At 42.9% G+C, this 19,753-nt stretch overlaps 1 protein-coding gene across 1 annotated transcript in view; it reads left to right on the forward strand.

Annotated features, from left to right (window-relative positions):
* The window catches only part of Cfap54 (cilia and flagella associated protein 54), a 249,963-nt gene extending 233,269 nt beyond the window's left edge, over positions 1 to 16,694 (forward strand). The window contains exon 68 of the mRNA XM_041669797.1: positions 16,025 to 16,694. Coding sequence (XP_041525731.1) covers positions 16,025 to 16,144 — 120 coding nt within the window. The 3' untranslated portion in view covers positions 16,145 to 16,694. The remainder of the gene's footprint in view (positions 1 to 16,024) is intronic.
* The last annotated feature ends 3,059 nt before the right edge of the window (positions 16,695 to 19,753 follow it).

Consider the following 19,753-nt stretch of genomic DNA (forward strand, 5'->3'; position numbering starts at 1 on the left):
GAAAAGGGTCCCCATAGGCCCCGTGGGGAGTGGCACTATTGGGAGGTATGATCTTTTTGAAGTAAATGTGGTGTTGTTGGAGTAAGTAATCACTGGGGGTGGCCTTAGTGGTCTCAGATCTTCAAGCCATGCCCAGTGTGGCTGTCACTTCCTGCTGCCTGTGGATCCTCAGGTGTAGAACTCTCAGCTCCTTCTCCAGTGCCATGTCTGCCTGCACGCTGCCATGCTTCCTGCAATGATGATAATGGACTAAACCTCTGAAGTGTAGGCGAGCCCCAGTGACGTGTTTTCCTTTCTAAGAGTTGCTATTGGCCACCGTGTCTCCTCACAGCAATAGAAACCGTAACTAAGACAATCAATAATGTCATAGAGGATTTTGTTTTTGTACATGAGAAGTCTACCTCATCATATTTAATGTCTTAGAATAGTCTCGTACATTTGCTCGCCAAGCACCGTTTACACAGCTAAATACTTACTACTTATGATGGATCTTGGGGTATGTGTGTGGATACATATGTGCATATATAAATGAACATACCATAAAGTTTATAGTTTTAACCATTTGGTGTACCAAACAACTGTTCGGTTCAAGTGCCATCCATCTATTACCTTCATCCACCTCCCAAGCATTTCACTACTCCAAGCAGCAACTCTACTCCTGAATTATTAACCCCCTATTTCTCGTTGCCATCCTCCCCAACGCCCTCTCGTCTGCTTTGCCAGCGTCCCAGTTTACCTGTTGCAGGTGCACCATGTCACTGGGATTGTGCCACACTTGCCTCTTTGTGGGCAGCTTATTTAATTTCGCATACTGTTGTAAAGTTATTCACAGTGCAGCACATGTCAGTATTTCATTCCTTTTTTATTTCATTTGCATTGTGTCTATATAACATGCATGTTTATCTAGTCGTCTGATAATAGGCTTTTGGCTTTGTATGACTTGGGTGTGTATATTTGAGTCCTGGCTTCAGTGGGTGAGGGGAATATGTTTAGGAGTGGAATGACTTAATCACATGGTAATTCTATGCTAAACTCCTTAAGGAACTCCCAAGCTTGTTTACTTGCTTTTCCCCCCAGTAGCGAGGCAACTTTAGACACATGCACACACTCATCAGGGTTCTAATTTCTGTACATTCTCATCAACACACATGGTTTTTCTCGGTTTTTTTTTTTTCGGTTGCCATCCTGATGGGTGGGAAGTGGTATCTGCTTTTTTGATGTGTATTTCTTTAATGATGGCTGGTGTTGGATTTCACGCTTGACCTCTGCTGAGAGGCAGACTTACCGAGCTGTTCGGGGCTGGGACATGGGGATTTGTGAGCTTGTCCCAGTGAGTCAGTTCTTGGACAGGCAGAGTTATAGGTGCTAATAGAACTTTTTTTTTTGAGACAGTGTGTCATTCCAAGGCCTTGACGGGTGGCCTTGAACTCTCAGAGAACCACCTGTTTCTGCCTTTTTGGTATTGGGGGATTAAAGGTATACACCACCGTGTTGGGCCCTCTGAGCCATTTTTTTCCACTGGTATGAGGTTTTGTTTTGCAAGATTTTTATTCTTTACTGAGCACGCCTATTACAAGTTATCTTGGCTTGTATCACCTCTTCCTAATTAAAATAAATATTGCTGTGCAAAGGTTGTAACTTTGGAGAGCAAGGAGATAAAGAAGCCCATGCCAGCCTTCTTAGTGGATCACAGAGTAATGACAGCTAGGTATGATTTAATGTCACACCACAATAAAAAGCATTTTTTAATTGTCTGCACAGGTTTGAATTCTTAGTTTCCAAACTGTCAGATAGGATTCAAATATGATGCTAAAATTATCCCCTCTGTCTTGCTGTAACTAAGCAATCATGGGAGGATGGAGCCCCTTTTAGACAGCTTCCTGTGCATCATCAATTATTGACTGTCGGCTGTTTGCAGGACATTGGTGTAGATACCTTCTATAGCTGCAAGGCAATACAGATGAAAGCACCTCTGGCCAGCTAAATTAACATTTTCCGATTTGTTCGTGTGGCACAAGGAAATTGGTCTAAATTACATACACAAGTGCGTGAGAGTGTGTGAATTTAACAGATCAGTATGTGAGGATAAAGCTCATTTGTGCTGGCCACAATCGTACAGGATTGGTATGTGCAATAGATTCATAGGTACAGCTTCTGGTTGGAAGAGATGGGACCTATTACATGCGCAAGTTGAAAAATAGACTTTATTTTGTACTGTAGATATAAATAACTTTTCTTTCTGTTCAAAATTTTCAGCTAGACCTAGCATAAGTAACTGACAATCACAATAATATTCATCGACTATCAATAAACCACTAGTAATCATAATAATATTGGTTCATATTTGTTGAGAACATAGTGTGTGCAAACATTGCTAAATATTTTCAATACATACATTAGTGTGGTGGTATTAATAAGGATGGCCCCTATTGGTTCATATATTTGAATTCTTGGTCTACTTGACAAGGATTAGAAGGCACAGCCTTGTTGGAGTATGTATAGCCTTGCTGGAGAAAGTGTGTCACTGTGGAGGCAAGCTTTGGGATTTCAAATGCTCATTCCAGGCCCAGTGTCTCTCCCTCTCTTCCTACTGCCTATGGGTCTGGCTGTAGAACTCTCAGAATCTTTCTTTTGTACCATGTCTTCCTGCTTCCTATGCCAAGTTTCCTGCCACACTGATAAAAGCTGTAGGCCAGCCCCAGTTAAATGTCTAAAGAGTTGCCATGGTCAGGTATTTCTTCATAGCAATAGAACATTGACTGAGACAACTAGCTCACTTAATATTAGAAGAATATTTTTGTTTCTCAAGACAGAGTTTCTCTTGTGTAGCCCTGGCTGTCCTCGAACTCACTCTGTAGGTCAGGCTGGCCTTGAACTCAGAGATTCACCTGCCTCTGCCTCCTAAGTGCTGGGATTAAAGGCATGTACTACCACCACCTGCCAAATTAGAAGACTCTTATAGAGTTGATTGGCATTTTATTTATTTTTAAAGAGTTGTTTGATTTATTTATTTGTCTGTGTGTGCGTGTGCACATGCATGTGAACATGGAAGTGGTTACCCCTTGGATGCTAGAAAAGGTGTAGTTATAGGCAGTTGTGAGCCACTGGACAAGGCAGTTATAGGCAGTTGTGAGCCACTGGACAAGGCAGTTATAGGCAGTTGTGAGCCACTGGACAAGGCAGTTATAGGCAGTTGTGAGCCACTGGATGAGGCTGTTGAAAGCAAACTTCAGTCTTCTGCAAGAGCAGGGAGCCCTCTCGCTCTCTCTCTCCAGGCCCTCCTGTTTTACTGGGGAAGAAATTCAGGCACAGGAAAACTAAGCAGTGGGCATTTGCTTTACTCCAAGGCCAGCAATGTCTCTGTACCCATGAAATATTGTTTTCGGACAGTGGAAAAAAAGGTGTCGTGGGCAGTTGAGGAATAAGGCAAGAACTTAAAAGATACTGGTGGGCTCCCTAGGCCTGGATGTGGGGGGAGGGCCTTGGACTTCCCACAGGGCAGGATTTCCTGCCCTCTCTCAAGCAGGGAGGGAGAGGAAGGAGGTGGTGTGGGGGAGTGGGAGGGGATTGGGAGGAGGGAAGGAAATGTAAATATTTGAATGGGTAAATAAAAATGAATAAATAAATAATAAAAAGATGCTGATGCAGACTAAGAAGTTTTGAGAAGGAAGGCGGAGTGCTAGAGGGAGATACAGAGACCAAGCAAGGTGTTGAGAGAGGAATGAGCATAAAGGAAAAGGGGATAGAAATAGTAGAGATTGTCTCTAAGGACAGAGGATGGGTTGGGACAGAGAAGCTGGGAGCAGAAAGCTCAAGGACTCTTCAGTGATCAAGATGGGGAAGAGGTTACCAGGAAGGCTGATTGGAGGGAGTGAGTGAAGTTGGGGCAGTTCACCCAGTGATTTTAATTTTCCTAGTAAAATGGTTCAACTACTTGCTATTGAAATGAGTCAGGTGGGCTGGGGGTACCATCTTTTAAAAGAGAGGAAAAGATCTGATACTTGTTGTGGGATAATTCTCTTGTACACTGTAAAGATTTGTCACTCTTATTAGTTTAATAAACTGCTGATTGGCTTATAGCCAGGCAGGAAGTATAGGCAGGGCAACCAGACTAAGAGAATTCTGGGAAGAGGAAGTGCCAGATGCAGTCACCAGCCAGACACAGAGGAAGCAAGATGAGAATGCCTCAGTGATAAAAGGTACCAAGCCATGTGTCTAAACATAGACAAGAATTATGGATCAATTTAAGTTGTAAGAGCTAGTTAATAATTAGGCTGAGCTAATAGGTCAAACAGTTTAAACCTAATATAAGCCTCTGTGTGTTTCTTTGGAACTGAATGGCTGTGAGACCAGGTGGGAGAGAAACTTCCATCTACAGGTCTTCACTACCATTGAGTGAAATGGCTAAAGAAGTTGGCTCAGCACAAATGAAAGGACTGAGGACCACACCCAGTTTTAAGATTCCTAGTGTCATATGGTTATGGTTATCTTGGCTTGATGTAAGAAATGACACTACTAGAAGTGTGTTTTTATTGGGTAAATGTGAGAGGGGAGCTGGTCCCCGATGGGGGAAAGCAGTGGGATAGAGACAGCAGCTCTGATACCATCCCATGGCCAAGAAAAGTGCCTCTCCTGTCCCCTAAGAAAGCACAGTTACTGTTGGACATATCTATTTCTTAAACTCTTAAATCAAATCAAAACAAAACAAAACCCAAACTTGTTTTCTAAAAATATTCTCTATCTGACCTGTACATCCTTAATGACAGTAAAATCCTACCGACTTAGCCAGTATGACTGTGTGCTTGATGGATGCATATTTTTTACATGGCTGAATTCCCTCTGCATAGAGCCAATTGTTTCTTATTGTTAAAAATAATTGTTTAGGGGCTCAGTGGCAGAAAGCTTGCCTAGCATGGCTGAGGTCCCAGATTCAATCCACAGTACAACCAAAAATTAGTTTATGATACATTTCTGATAGAATATTGGCATCAACCACGTGCTGAGGATTAATGGTTACATTCCACTCTGCTAGAGTCTTCAGTTTATCTAGTTGTTTGCTCTTTTTTTTCTAATACATCTATTCCATCATGAAATGATGGGAACCTTATCTTCGTTCACAGCCTCTTCTGAGCCTTCACATGTCAACTGAAATGATTGCTACAAGCATGTCAGCATCTTCAGAGGCCAATAAAAACCTCTACTGTTGCTTAAGCTTGAGTTTGTTCAGTCTACAACTCCTCTCTAGGGACTCCCCGCACCCCAGTGCACCCACATTCTAGTTTGGCACAGTCCTCACCCCTTGGTTGCAAGACCATCCATTTGTCAGAAGCGCACGTGGGCTGCGATCTGTAGCTAACACTGCGCCCGGTTTCTGGACTTCATCATCCTCTATTGTAGAGGCTGCTCCTTGCTGCCGGCCCATGGCTCTTTCACAAAACCTCAGAAGTGTAACAATCACACTAGAAACTGCACACCGCTGCTAGCACAAAGCTCTAACTGTCCATAGCAGGTAATTACAGAGCATTATCAATTAATTCTATTAACACAATCGGGGAGACTGACAATTGCAGATTTTCCTTCTAGCTCTCTTTTCTTTGCCTTCCTCTTAGTTTCTGTTGGCACAGCCACGAGCTGTCTGAGTAGGTTTTATGGGCAGCAAGAATTACATCTTCCTTCCCTGAGAACTTATCATTCTGTCCTCAAGTGGAGAGTACCCTTTGTGTGTAAGATCATGAAGCATCCACTTAATATTCGTATATTCTTTGGAAGACAATGCCAGATGACATGAGTTCCACACTGCTTTAAAAAACACCACGCTGACTTTGATTCCATCATCTCACCATTCACGTCTGACTGTCAAATTTGGGTAAAGGAAAAAGAAAGCCCTTTAAGAAAAAAAAAAAAAGGCCAGGCTATTAACGTGCTCTTCAAATGCTAAGAAAAGGCTACTCTGTTTATAGCATTTCAAAAATGCTCATCTCTCTAAGATTTGCCAGCAATAGTGTCAAGGTGAAATGCACTTTTTTTCATGGAGGGACTGAGAGCCTTTGTGTTTCCTGTGCTCGGGGTCCCAGACCTCTTTGTGAGCATGCAGTTGGAGGGTGTGATGAGATTTGGGTGTGGGCTGAACCTTGGTACCATTAGGAATGGGATGGTATGTGTTTACTCTCAAAGTAACAGAAGTGTGTGCATTTCTCCAGAAATCAAGCCTGGCTTCATTACTGAAGCTGCAGGCCAGTCTCAAGGGGGAAGTTAAGTCACTTTGTACAACATCAAGGGACGTTAGAGACAGGGGAGTCATTAGCCAATCTCATTTCTCTCTATTCTGGAAAACACCGGGTGAAATTATGAGTTTCATTCCCTTTTTTTCGGTTTGGTAAATGAGTCCGCCTGGACCTCAGAACTGGGGAGATGGCTCAGGAGTTGGGAGCACACTGCTTGCTCCTTCAGAGGACCAGAGTTCGGTTCCTAGGACCCATATCAGTCTTCTTATAGCTCCCTTGAACTTCAGCTCCAGGGCATCTGACACCCTCTTCTGGCCTCTGCAGATCCCTGTGAATGGCATGGTATACACACACACACACACACACACACACACACAATTTTAACAAAAGCAATTTTTAAAGCTTGAGCTAGATGCAGTGGTGTATCACTAGAACCCTTACATTTGAGAGGGACAGGAGGATTGCTGAGTTTAAAGCTAGTCTGTGTTGCTCAGTGAGTTTGAGGCTAGCCTGAGCTAAGTAGGCCAACCTGTAGCTCCCTGGGAGAGCACCTGCAAAGCAGGTGTGAGATTCCCAAAACCAAGAGAAAGAGAGGGGTGGGACGGATGAGAACACAGAGAATTTCAATACAACCTTTGTATGCTTTCCCCAGCCATGAAACGTTGTACAGTGAAAGTCCAACGTCATAACCAACGTGGGGACACTGGCTCACTCAAAACACAAAGCTCTTCTGCCATCACTGACACTGTCACCCCACGGAGCCCCACTTCCCCTCTAGTCTGTGTCCCCCAACCGCTGGCAGCCACTGGTCTCCTTACGTTTCTATAATGTTTTCCTTTCGAGGACATTCTGTAAAGGGGACATACTGTCACCACTTGGGACTGGCCTCCTTTCTGTTGGCCATAATTCCATAGATAGCCATAAATCTATTCTTTGGTTCGACAAAATTTTCTGAGAATTGACACATTCAATGTCTGGCTACCAAATTCTTGTTTGCCCTCCATGTCTGATGCAGGATGGATGCGGATTGCTAATGCTGAAAGGTCTTCCTGTACCACCGGCTCTACCCTCCTCTCTGCCTCTTCTCTCCTTCCTGCTCTCCGTCCTCTCCCCCTCCTTCTCCATCCAAGTTCCCTTGGTCATCCACAAAGCTTCATTGCTGGGATTCAAAGCACTACACAAACAATGCTGGAAAGCGTCTTTGTGAGCTGCAGGCTCTCGGCCCTTTGGCTGGAAAGCACCTGTCATTGCTGGTGTCTAAGAAGGGTGTGCCACTGGTCCCAGTGAGCACCCATGAGAACAGAGACAGTGTGAGCCACTTGCCTTCCACACTGTGCTCAGAAGGTCTGCTCTTCTGTTTGTCACCACACCGGGAGCTGCTGAGTAACCAAACCCAGCAGGCTTTGACTTGGTTCCTAGCGTAAAGTATGAACTTTGGTTCTTTACAAAGGCTTTGCTTTAAAAAAAAAAAAAAAAAGAGTCTCTAGTTTCTAGTTGCCAGAAGTTAAGCTCAGGGAACTTGGGCTGAGAAAAAAGCAGCATCGAGTATTGTTATAAGTGTGGAGATTTTATTTCTGTGTTTCCGGTCAAAAGCACACAGGCAGACCCCTGTGCTCTCAGGAGGGTCTCCAGCTACGTGGTACCTAGCAGCTAACTTGACTGCTGAGAGAGTCAAAGCTCTGACCTTTAAGTGATGTTAAACTCTCACGGTGATGATGGAAATGTAGTGAGAGAAGGCAAGCTTGCCTGAGCAGACATTTCAATCAGGTTCGGGCAGACTGTGCTGTGCTAACAAATAAGTCTCAGTGCTCAGTGGTGGCAAAGTGTGTATGTGTGTGTGTGCATGTGTGTATGTGTGTGTGCATGTGTGTCCATGTGTGTGTGCATGTGTGTGTATGCATGTGTGCATGTGTGTTCATGTGTGCAGGTGTGTGCATGCAGGTGTGTGTGTGCATGTGTGTATGTGTGTATGTGTGTGTGCATGTGTGTATGTGTGTGCATGTGTGTGCATGTGTGTTCATGTGTGCATGTGTGTGCAGGTGTGTGCATGCAGGTGTGTGTGTGCATGTGTGTATGTGTGTGTGCATGTGTGTTCATGTGTGCAGGTGTGTGCATGCAGGTGTGTGTGTGCATGTGTGTATGTGTGTGTGCATGTGTGTCCGTGTGTGTGTGTGCAAGTGTGTGCATACATGTGTGTGTGTGCATGTGTGCAGGTGCACTTGTGGCATGACTCACCACCCTCTACCTTGTTAGTCTAAGCATGCCAGCTAGCTGCTCTGTGAGCTTTCAGGAATTTTCCTGTCTCTGCCTCCCATCTTGCCACAGGAGGAGCACCAGGACCACAGGTTTGTGCTACTGTATCTAGCTTTCCACAGGCTCTGGGGGTTTGAACTCTGGTCCTCACAGTTGTAGGGCAAGTATTCTACATTAACCGTCTCCAAAAAAGATATATTGGCCTCACATCTGGTGAAGACTGGGTACATGGCTTAGTGTCTAAGGTGTCTGCCATGTCCCTCAAGGACAGCTTTGCAGGAGAAGAGATGCATTCAGGATGCATTCAGTATTTCCCAAGATCTTTTTTTTTTTAAAGGTTGACCGCATATCCACACGTCCTGGCAATCACAGACAGTATAGACTCATTTAAAGTGATGACCCTAGACCCTTCTTTTCCTCTGAAATATATTGCAGCCTAGGTGATAAATTCCAAAAGCCCTCCTGGGTGCCTGTCATAATTCCTGCTCATATCATAATGTCTCACCCCAGTTTGTAAGGGTGTGCCAGGGAGAATCGTAAAGATGCACCCTTGTATTTTAGGGGACACTAATAACTTTTGTCCCAGTAGGCTGTTGTAGAAATAGCATGAAATTTTAAGTAGAAATAATACAATAAGGTAGTACCAGTCTCCACACAGCAGCTGTGGTAAATACGGTATCCAAATCATCTCAGTGGACCACACGTGTGACAGGTTACACAACGATTTTCCAGAGGAATCCCCAGAACTTGTGGCCTCGCATGGCCAAGAAATGTTGTGAAGATGATTGAATTTAGGGTCATATGAGGAGGAGATTATACAGGTGACTCCCACAAGGCTGTCATTGGTGCCCTAGTGAGAGGGCGCTTGCTCTGGAGGGATCTGACAACAGAGGAGACAGGGAGGCAGAGCGATGACAGGAGACGCAGATCAGAGCGACAACAGGATCAGCGGGAAAAGCAGTGAGGCTGACCTTAGGCTGGAGAAAGAAAGCACAGGCCAGGCAGATGAATGACTTCTCCCCTTAGCACCTCCAGGAGAAACCAATCCAGATGACATCATGACTTGATACAGTTCAGCTGGTTTCAGGCTTCTGACTCCCCAGGAATTCAATAAATTTGCCAAGAACCACTAAGTTCACATGAGTGTGTGGCTTCAGTGACAGGGAACAGATACACAGACATGTTCTAAGCTAAGCATGGGACTTCAGATTTTGTTTGTGCTCAGTGTAGGTGTTATTATGGTTGCTATTTCTAGGAGAGAAGTTGAGGAGCAAAGACATTAAGTGGCTTGCCCAGGGTCCCTCAGCTAGAGGTGTCTGAGTCAGACTCAATGTCCGGGCTGACGGCTGCTCAGAGTATGTTCCTTAACACTGTGCTCAAAACAGGTTTTCCGCTAGCACCCTTTCTCTCCTGAGAGCACCTTCTGCTGTGTCTATGACCTGCCCCTGGCCTGCACAGCATCACCCATCCCCACCCAATTCCATACTTCAGCTCCACCCCGGGACTCAGAAATGTGTGGAAGATTCTACGGGAATCTTCAAGTTAGATTGCAGTGGCAGGTTTTTTCCATCTGAGAATAGCGTGATCGCCCACCTCACTACCATCTTGGAGCACTGATAACCTTGGCCCAGTAGTCAATCAAGTGAACATAAACAATATGGTGATAGGTGAGCTCATACTAAAGGTGATGGAGCTGCTGACCCTACCTAGCACAAAGAGGGTTGGAGGTCACCAGACCATCACCTGGAAATCCAGCCAATCTATATTCCCTCTGTCCCACCCCACTCCTAGCTGAAAAGGAGCTTGGGCGATTCAGGGGCGTGTAGGAAGAGGAAGGTTAACAGGACATTATGCTCCCTCATATGGTGAAACTTTGTAATGGTGCAGGTGTCTGAGGGTTACCCCCACTCCTCTACGTAACCCCTCATCCGTGTTTCTATAAATACATCAGGTGGATTCCTCACAGGTCCACCCAATTGTAGCTGGGTCTATCTTTGGTGCCCTCTCTCTGATGAGAGGATGTTCATGTTCAAATTTGTTCATGTCTCCCCAGGAAGAGCTGGCAGATTTAGGTATCAAGTGAAATTGCATTTTTTCCCTACTTAAGCCTTCAGGAAGATATTACTTAAGGGGAGATATTAGTTCTAAATCTTCCTCCTACTCTTTAATTGTTAATTCTCCTAATACTCTAGAGGGGGGGGATGTTCTAAGGTAATCTAATAGAATGATTAATAAAAGCAATGCATTAGACTTGTTTCTGTCATGACCCCAAAGAGAAGCATCTGGAAATTTAGCATAAGTATTAAAGTTATTTAAATCCCCCATCAGCGTATATGGGTTGCTTGCCTGCATGCATTTTGCCATATTGCCACTGCTCTTGAACTTAGATCCAATGTAGCATGTGTTCCTGTGTACTGTTCTGTGTGTGCTCCTGTATGATGTCTTGTGTGCTGTCTGTGTGTCCTGTGTACTGTCCTGTGTGTGTTCATGTGTACTGTCCTATATGTCCTGTGTACTGTCCTATTTGCCTTGTGTGTTGTGTGTCCTGTGTGTGGTCCTATATGTCCTATGTGCTGTTCTGTGTGCCCTGTGTGTCCTTTGTAGTGTCCTGATAGATTGTTGGTTGTTTAACTCATGCTTCCTGTTGTACTTAGAGCTTTTGATATTTGAAAGGAGATTTTTCTCTATTTGGGACCTTCTATAATTTTTTTATATGTTGAAAAGCATATCATTTTTACAAAAGAAAGCAACTTCAAAGATTCTTTTTTCTAGATCTCGGGAGTCTTGAGCAGTCAGAACAAGCCTTGGGAAATACAGCCTCAATTTTCACTGCTTCCTTCAGGGTCTCCTTTGGTTTTTGAAGGATTGTTTCGTTAAACCATTCTCTATAAAGAGAAATGGGTGGTGGATGAGAGCCCTTGTCATGCCAGTCTGATGACCTGTGTTCAGTCCCAGGAATTCACAAGGTCCCCTTATCTCCATATGTATGCTGTGTTGTTTACACATGCACATGGGTCCTTGTGTGTGAACACAAACACACACGCACATACTAAACAAAAGAGAAAACTTTTTAAAGCATGTACTTGTAATTAGAAGATGCTGTCAGTTCTCTGACTTTACATCAACTAGACTTTCTTGTCTGAGTCCAGAGTGGGTTAAAGGGCAGGGGTATGCAGAATGGGTTCCATGTTGAGAAAGGGTTGCAACACACAAAGATACTTAGTCACTGATATTCTAGTTTTTATTTATTCTGCTGCTGTGATAAACACCATGAACAAAGCATGCTGGGAGAGTAAAGGGCTTATTTTATCTGTTACTGAGGGAAGTCCCTTCAGGAACCCAAGGCAGGAACCTAGAAACAGGAACTGAAACAGAGACCGCAGAGGAATGCTGCTTTCTGGCTTGCTCCTTAGGGCTTCCTCAGGTTGCTTTTTTACACAACCCACAGTGAGCTGGGCCTTCCCACAACAATCTTATCTCAGTGCATCCCCCATAGGCTTGCTTAAGGGGAATCTGATTGAGCAATCCCTCAATTGAAATGACCTCTTCCCAAATAATTGTAACTTGTGTCAAATTGATAAAAACAATCAAGTTGATAAAAACAAACAAGCAAGCAAGCAAACAAACACCCCCCCCCCACAGTCTTACTTTGCACGTTTGACTGTTATTTGAATTTTTTGTTTTTGTTTTGTTTTTTCTTTTTTTCTTCCCAACCTTAGCTTGGTTTATTTCTAGCCAGATTTTCTTAGTTAATTAATTAATTTATTATTTATTTATTTAAAATTTCCACCTCCTCCCATCCTCCCATTTCCCTCCTACTCCCTTCCCTCTCCCTCCCCCTCGCTTTCCCTACTGCACGTACTGGCTTTTTGGGAGCCTAGTCTGTTTGGATGCACACCTTCCTAGACCTGGATGGTTTTGGTTTTTGAATCAGAGTTTAATGAAATCCACTATGACCCAGAATCACTTATCTATCTGAGTTGACCCAAGTACGAAGATTATCGTACATTTTTCCCCCAACACCAAATGACTCTATAACTTTCCAACACCAACTGAGTACCTACCAGTTACCTTAACCCAGGGATGGTAGGGAATCAACAAGCTAAAGGCCCCATCCCATAAGGCTGCCTGCCCCTCTGCCAGCTGCAGATGGAGTGTCCACCCCATTCGTATTTCTTTCAAGCCAGCTACAGACTTACAAGTTGCTTCCAGCCTCAATAATAAATAAAACAAAACAAAAACACTCATGTAAGTATCCTTTGTATGCTTATTAGTATGTTACAAAGGACACGGTGACCCAGCAACAGCGATAGAGAGATGTACACACAGGACAGGGTCTCAGAGAAAGCATGGGAGGGTCTATGCCCTCTCTAAAGGTTCCATCTTCATTCCGCCTCACGCTTCCACCTGAAGAGACCTCAGGCAGAGTTCTATGGGGGGTCCGTTCCATAAGCTGCCCTTGAGCTGAAGGTGTGGCACAGTGCTGGTGGTGGAGACGGCCGAAGAAGAATCTGCCCTTCTGTTCTTGGACAAAGCGTAGTTTGAGTCAGCTCCCTGCACGTGTTTTCCCCACACCATGGCATTTAATATCCAGTTTTCTTGTTCTTTCTAAAATTCCTCTTGCAATAACATCATTTCATTAAAATTTAATATTAAAAGATTTCTACATCTCGTCAGTATGACGGTTTTGATCCCCTATTATATTAAAAATACTTCTCTGTCGTGTTTAAAGTTTGATTAACACAAAAATTAGAGTGGTAAAAAGATAATTTCATTCTCAGAAAGGGGCGGGATTTCCTGTGGATGAGGGAGATTGTACAAAGACCCTGTCTACTATGAAGACCGGTGTACCGTCTCTGTCAGGATGGGAGGAATGGTACCCTTGTTGCTGGCATGAGGACGAAGTTAAATTAAGAACAGGAAAACCAAACGTATCCAGTTATTTCTCATCCCGAACTTCCATTGGATGCCTCTTCTGTCAGTCACAGTATTGACTCTTAAGTTAGCTAGTATCATAGCTATCTTCTAAGATGCATGTTTCCCCCAGCGTAGAAAAAAATTCCAGTCAGTCGATAACTTCAAAGAGAGGTGATGCATTAACAGGAAGGAAGCGTGGTAGAGAAACGTCCATGTGAGATGTGAATTTCTTTTCTTACGTTAAGACTATTAAAATTCTTTTCCCTGCAGATCTTGTGCTGTATTTTAAGGTTTTTTGAAAGGAAGCCATTCCATCAGCCGTATCCCTAAACTTAACTCGAAATTACGGTACCAGATGAAGCAGGCCAAACTGATGAGGGGAATTTTTCCCACATGGCTCCCTTCATTGTTGAACATTTAGAATCAAAGGAAAGGTGACTGACATTGGACCTGAGGGAGTCAAGGAGAAAGTGATTGACACTGTGCCCAAGAGCACAGGAAGATGTTAGAGTAGTTGCTTAAAAATCAGATTGGGAGAAATCGCAGCTATTTTGAAAATTGCAAGGATGACTGAAATCTCAAAAGGAATTTTCAAAATATGTGAATATATGGAGTAGCTGAAAAGCTCGTATGTGGCTTGTGGAAAGTAAAAATTCAAAAGCACTTTGTTTGAAGCGCTAATAGTAAAATACATGCATATCCAATGGCCTAGCAAACTCACTGTCATTGGTATGTGTAATTTATATAAACATAACTAGATACATGATATATGCATATATATTATATTTAAATAATACATAAATGATACATATGCGTGTGCACTCATGCATATGAGACTTGGTATCTTGTAACACAGGCTGGCCTTAACATCACTACGTAGCCCTGAACTTCTTCAACTTGACCTTGAACTATTGATTCTCCTACTTTCACTTGCCTACTTGAGGGATTGTAGGTGTGTGTCACCACACTTGTCTTATGTGTATGTCTATTTGTTAATCTTGGCAATTGCATCCATATATCCATGCATGCGTGCACACGCACACACACACTCACACACTGTATATACTTTGCATGTTAATAGCTCAGTCGGAAGTTTACCTTAACAGTTTTTTTTAGTAGCAGGGAAAGACAGAACAATATGTTTTAGCATGCTACCAAGAAACAGAATTTGAGGCTGAACCTGACTGTGTACCAAAAGGCTTAGACTTCCTCTGGTGTCTAGAAGGTGGGAGTGCACACCAGAGAGGGACCTGTCATTCCAGAGACATTAGTTTCTCTTGAGGACGGAGGAGGAACAATGACTCTGGGGTGACAGCCGCTCTTATTCTATCCTTGTGACATGAAGGTGTTACCTGTGGCCTCCATAAATAAACTCACCAATCATACCTCATCCTTTGACACATGGCCCCTTGTTCTTGGAGTTTTCAGTGAAAAGGGATGGGAGTCAAAATACAGTATCTGTATTTGGCAGACATCATGTCACTAAGGTAACTGCAATGTTAAGTAAACTAACATGGCACTTCATAACTTTTTAAATAACTGGTTCTATAGTTAACCTGGAAAGGAGTCGATATGTTGGTATTTCTATTTATATAAATATAGATACGTTTGCATTTATTATATATAAATAATAAATAGTAAAGGAGAGATACTACAAAAGATGGTAGAAATACTTTAATGCTAATTACTATTTCTTTATTGTCTACTTTGAAAGTCATCTGTAAAGATTATTAAATTGGGCCTGAGGACTGGGGATAGATATCTTAGTCAGGAAAGGCAAGTGTAAGGATCGAACTTCAATTCCCAGGACCCATGTGTGGAAATGCTGGGCACAGTGGCACAGACCTGTAAACCTAGAACCAGGGAGGCAGAGACAGGTAGTTGCCTGGGCTCGCTGACAGGCAGCCCAGCCTAATTCATGAGGCCCCAGCCATCATGCTTTCTTGGGAATAAATGGATGAATGATTCATTTAATAAATCATCAATAAATTAGTAAAACTTGTCCTCTAATGTCTTACCAGGTTTCAAACCCTCAACATTGAATTCACTGTGGCCATTTTTCATGGTGTTTATATTTCATTCACTACCCCAAATATTAATATAGACCAGTGTGCAGTGGGTTCCAGGATACATTCATCTCCTAGAAACCATTTTTGTTCTTTCTCTTGTAATCAGTGCTGTGATCACAGAAGCTTTAGTCTGCTTAGGGTGACTCTTTTAGCTCTTGGCCATAGAAACTTGAAGCCTCTTTAAGACAGAGTGATCTCAAACCCGGTGTCTACACACTTCCTGGCGCCCGTGGCAGGACATAGGCTCACAAGGAGAGTGTGAGGTTTTCTCAATGGGCCTCTCAATCCTTACGAAGAATGGTCCAAAAGTCCCGTGCAAGAATGATATCAACGCAAATAGCCCTTGTTTTTAGAAATGGGTGATTTTTATGAGTGGATCTACAGATGTCAGTAGAATATAAAATGGCATTCGTGACATGTCATCCATGTGGAGAGCTGAAGCTTCCAGCTTTATCATAAACGTGATGCTTACCGCCTTTTATAGAACACTGTTGTGAAGTTTGCTTCAGTTGGCAGTTTGAAACAATGCATCTCACGTGCACTTCTGTGCTTTTTCCTCAGGTCCCCTTCGACATCTCGCTGCCTGCTATATTCAGTCTCGAGAGACTTTTCGATCTTGCCAGTGGTTGTATTGTGTCAGTAGGCAGCCTTTTCAACTGGATGATATCCATTATTCCCTGAGCATCCTTTACAGGGTGACTCTAAGGGGGGTTTTAGTTGTTACTGATGATCCAGTTGGAACAAAATTTCTCAAGTTTTTAATCTCATAAATACCAATATTTTCTGTTATGTTGAACTCAAGAAGTTTCTTGATTTGGCCTGGGAAGAAATGGTTGACCTTGCATGGTATATGCTTCTGAGGGGCATCTCAGCATGGAACTTCATTGTACCAGCTTTGGGATTCTGCGGACCTATGTCTGGGTAGCAACCTTGCCACATGCCTGCTTAGTACCTTTAAGGGCTTAGTTTCAGCTCTTAAGCTCTTGCATCTCCATCTGTAGGATGAGAGTATTTGTGTCTGTCTCATGATGCTGTGGTTGTGTATTAAAGTAAGCGAAGCAGCTTAGGTGCTCAGCTCAGGCCTGATGAAATGGATGACTGGGGCCTGTCATTTGCCTGTAAACCAGAAGAGCACCAGACATTTGTACCGTCCATCTAACATCTAACTATGCTGTCCGTACACTAACCCTTTTCACGCTCTGTCACATGAACAGATACTCATGAAAATAAAGAAGCAAAATAAACATGCAATTTTATGTTTGTACTCAAGTTTTAAATTGTACACATACCCAAGGTTCCAATGTTTGGGGACCACTGAACCCAAACTGGCCTATGACATTATATGACGGGAATGAAGCTTTTACTGAGGACGTTAAAAATAAAAATTGGGCATTTGAAACTTTACTATAGTTTTGCCAGCAGTAGGAACACTGGAAAAGAACAGAGGGTTGAGGGTGCCTATGGTGTATTGGTGAAGAACCTGACTACTACGTATCTGGAGTGTGTGAAGTTTGGGTGAAAAAAGGGTGTTCCCTCTAAAATAGACTAGTCTGAAGACCAGAGGGTCAGTCAGTAAAGGAGAGAAGACTGTTAGGGGTGGATCAGGAGAGGAGAGACAAGCTCCCAACCAGAATACAGGGGAGAGAAAAAACAGAGAGCCGAGTGACTGACAAATTGGTGGCCAAGAAAGATACACATATAACATCTAATAGAAAATTCCATGACAGACATGAAGGCCAACAGGAAACCATGCCACAATGAAAGGAACAAAGACCAGTGAGCTTGGGGGAAAGGCTCTACCTGATAACTGCACTCCTACATGAAGTCTGGCTCAAGCAGAAAAGCCGTTCCGATGGTGAAGGCTGTTCTAGGTCCTTTGGAGGAGGATGGGGATTTATAAATGTCTCTGCTGTGTTAGAGAACAGGTTTGCACTTCTTAATACTGGAAGTTTAATGTTACATAAAGGTTGGCATCCAATGGCCAAGAAAGGCCAACATATTAGCTATACATTTGACACATCACACATGACAACATGGCGAGGGCCATCCACTTCGACCTCTTGTTAATTTCCCAAAATGCAATATGGTCGTTTTTCATCCTTCACTATTAAAATTTTACTGGTTGGATACTTAATTTTCTTATAAATATTAATGAATATAATTTTATAGACTTTGTTTTTCAATTTTTTGAGACAGGGTTTCTCTGTGTAACAGCCTTAGCTGTCCTGGAACTAGTTCTGTAGTTCAAACTCACAGGGATCCACCTGCCTCTGCCTCCTGAGTGCTGGGATTAAAGGCGTGCCCCACCACTGCCCAGCTAATTTCATACACTTTTTAAGGAACCATAGAACAATGTCTGGTGCTCCATAGAGGCCTATAATATATACTGAGTGAATGGTTACATGGAGAAATGATTGTGAGCCAGGCAAGGCGACACATGGAGCTGTAAGAAAGAGGGAGTCCAAGATGTCACTAAGACCACCATCACTAATATCAGCACCACTGTCGCCTTTCTGGATCATTGCCATGCCGTGTTAGCCGTTACTGCACATGAATTATATCCCTCTGTCTTCACAAAAACCATGACCACCGTGCACAGAGAGAATATTATCTATGCCTGTATGCTGACTTCCTAAGAGGAAGACAGGTCCCTTCCAACCATTGCAGCTAATGGAGCATCTCAGGGCATTTGAAAAGCTGCCCCTTCCTTCCCTTTCTGGCATTTACAGATGCTATTATTTATATTATTATATTATTATGGTTGTTGTTTTGCCGAAGAAAAACACTGTCTACAATGTGCCAGATCCTGCAGTCACAATTTCTAAGCGGTTATTCTAGAAATTCCCTTATCTTCTCATATGAGAGTGATATTCCGTAGTTAAAGCAGGAGCAGTCTGTGCTGTGCATTGAGGGAGCGTGAAGGAGGCTGAAGCACAAACAAACAAAAGTCAAAATCTGCAAGGATGAACAATGTGTTTATTTCCCTAAATGTCTTGCAAGTTTTTTTTCCAAGACCAAATTACAATTTTTGCAACTGCTTTTCTCTCTTAAACTCCGTCTATAGTATCCGTAAACACTTGCCAGCACACGCCTCTGATGTTCTCCACTTGCTTTAATTAGAACAGAGACAGCAGGAAGCAAGGTGGGGGGCGGGGGAGAGAAAGAATTAAAAACCAGGGGAGGGAAGGCTTGGGAAGGGAAGCTGCAGCCTGCAGCTAAGGTATACGTAATAGAAGACAAGTGTTCCCCTGCCTGGCTTATTCCTCCAAGGAGCTGATGTCTAACTTGTCTACCTGCCGTCCATTGGATGCTGAGTGCCGTTGTGTGGTTCATTGCATTTGGGGCACATACCCAAGAGCGTGATGCTGACATTATAAATGCCCAAGTAACAGAATGTGATACAATTCTTACTGAATTATGAGATAAGTATCAACTTACAGTCATCCAAAAAGTAGGTTGAAGTGTCGTGACGTATCTATAGGCCGTACAACATTTAAAGGCAAGGATAACGATATAGTAGTTATGGAATCATAATACATAAATACTAAGTTTTTAAGAACAAGTTAACGGTTGGCAGTGAATTCCAGCTGTGGTCATCTCTTGGATGAAAAAGAGAAAAGGAGCTCTGGGAAGTCTCAGGAGTTTCAGTTGTGTTTTTAATTTTCTTTCTTAAGCCAAATATTTGTTATGTAAGTCTCTCAGGTTTTTGCGAGCATATGTTTCATAAATTAAAAACAAACACCTCCCTTTCTTTCCTCATCTTCTTGGTTGGCAAGCTTTGTCAGCTTATTGACTTGCATGCCCGTCAGCAAGAACTAAATGGGAATTGTGTTTCTGGAAGCATACATGGCTACCACTCAGTGGTACTCAGATCTGGTTCCATTCATTTCAGATCTGAATGACAACTAAAAGTCATTTGAAAACTCATGTTCAATGATATCCATATGCCCATTTTTTTTGGAAAATCAAGCCATGAAAATATTAATTCTTCATATAAAATAGTAGAGCCTTAATAAATGCTTAATTCACCGGAAGCAGAATCCCTACACAGTTATAAGTCCCTTGTTTCTTTTAAATGATTTGATTTCTCAAAATTAGATCTGTGTGGAACCTTACCCATGACTGCCTATTGTATAAAATCAGCTCCCACGTAAAGCCCCTCTACCATTCATACTTTCAATGTTTTAAATATATATAAAGAAGTTTCTCTTTAACAAAGACTCATTTTTGGTGTTTACTCTCTCTTCAATAATGGCTTGCTTACGAGTTGCAATTTTGACACGAACATTT

This window comes from Microtus oregoni, unplaced genomic scaffold, assembly GCF_018167655.1.
Source record: "Microtus oregoni isolate MIOR12 unplaced genomic scaffold, Mior012 000001F_ref0000356, whole genome shotgun sequence".
In the NCBI taxonomy this organism is placed as follows: domain Eukaryota; kingdom Metazoa; phylum Chordata; class Mammalia; order Rodentia; family Cricetidae; genus Microtus; species Microtus oregoni.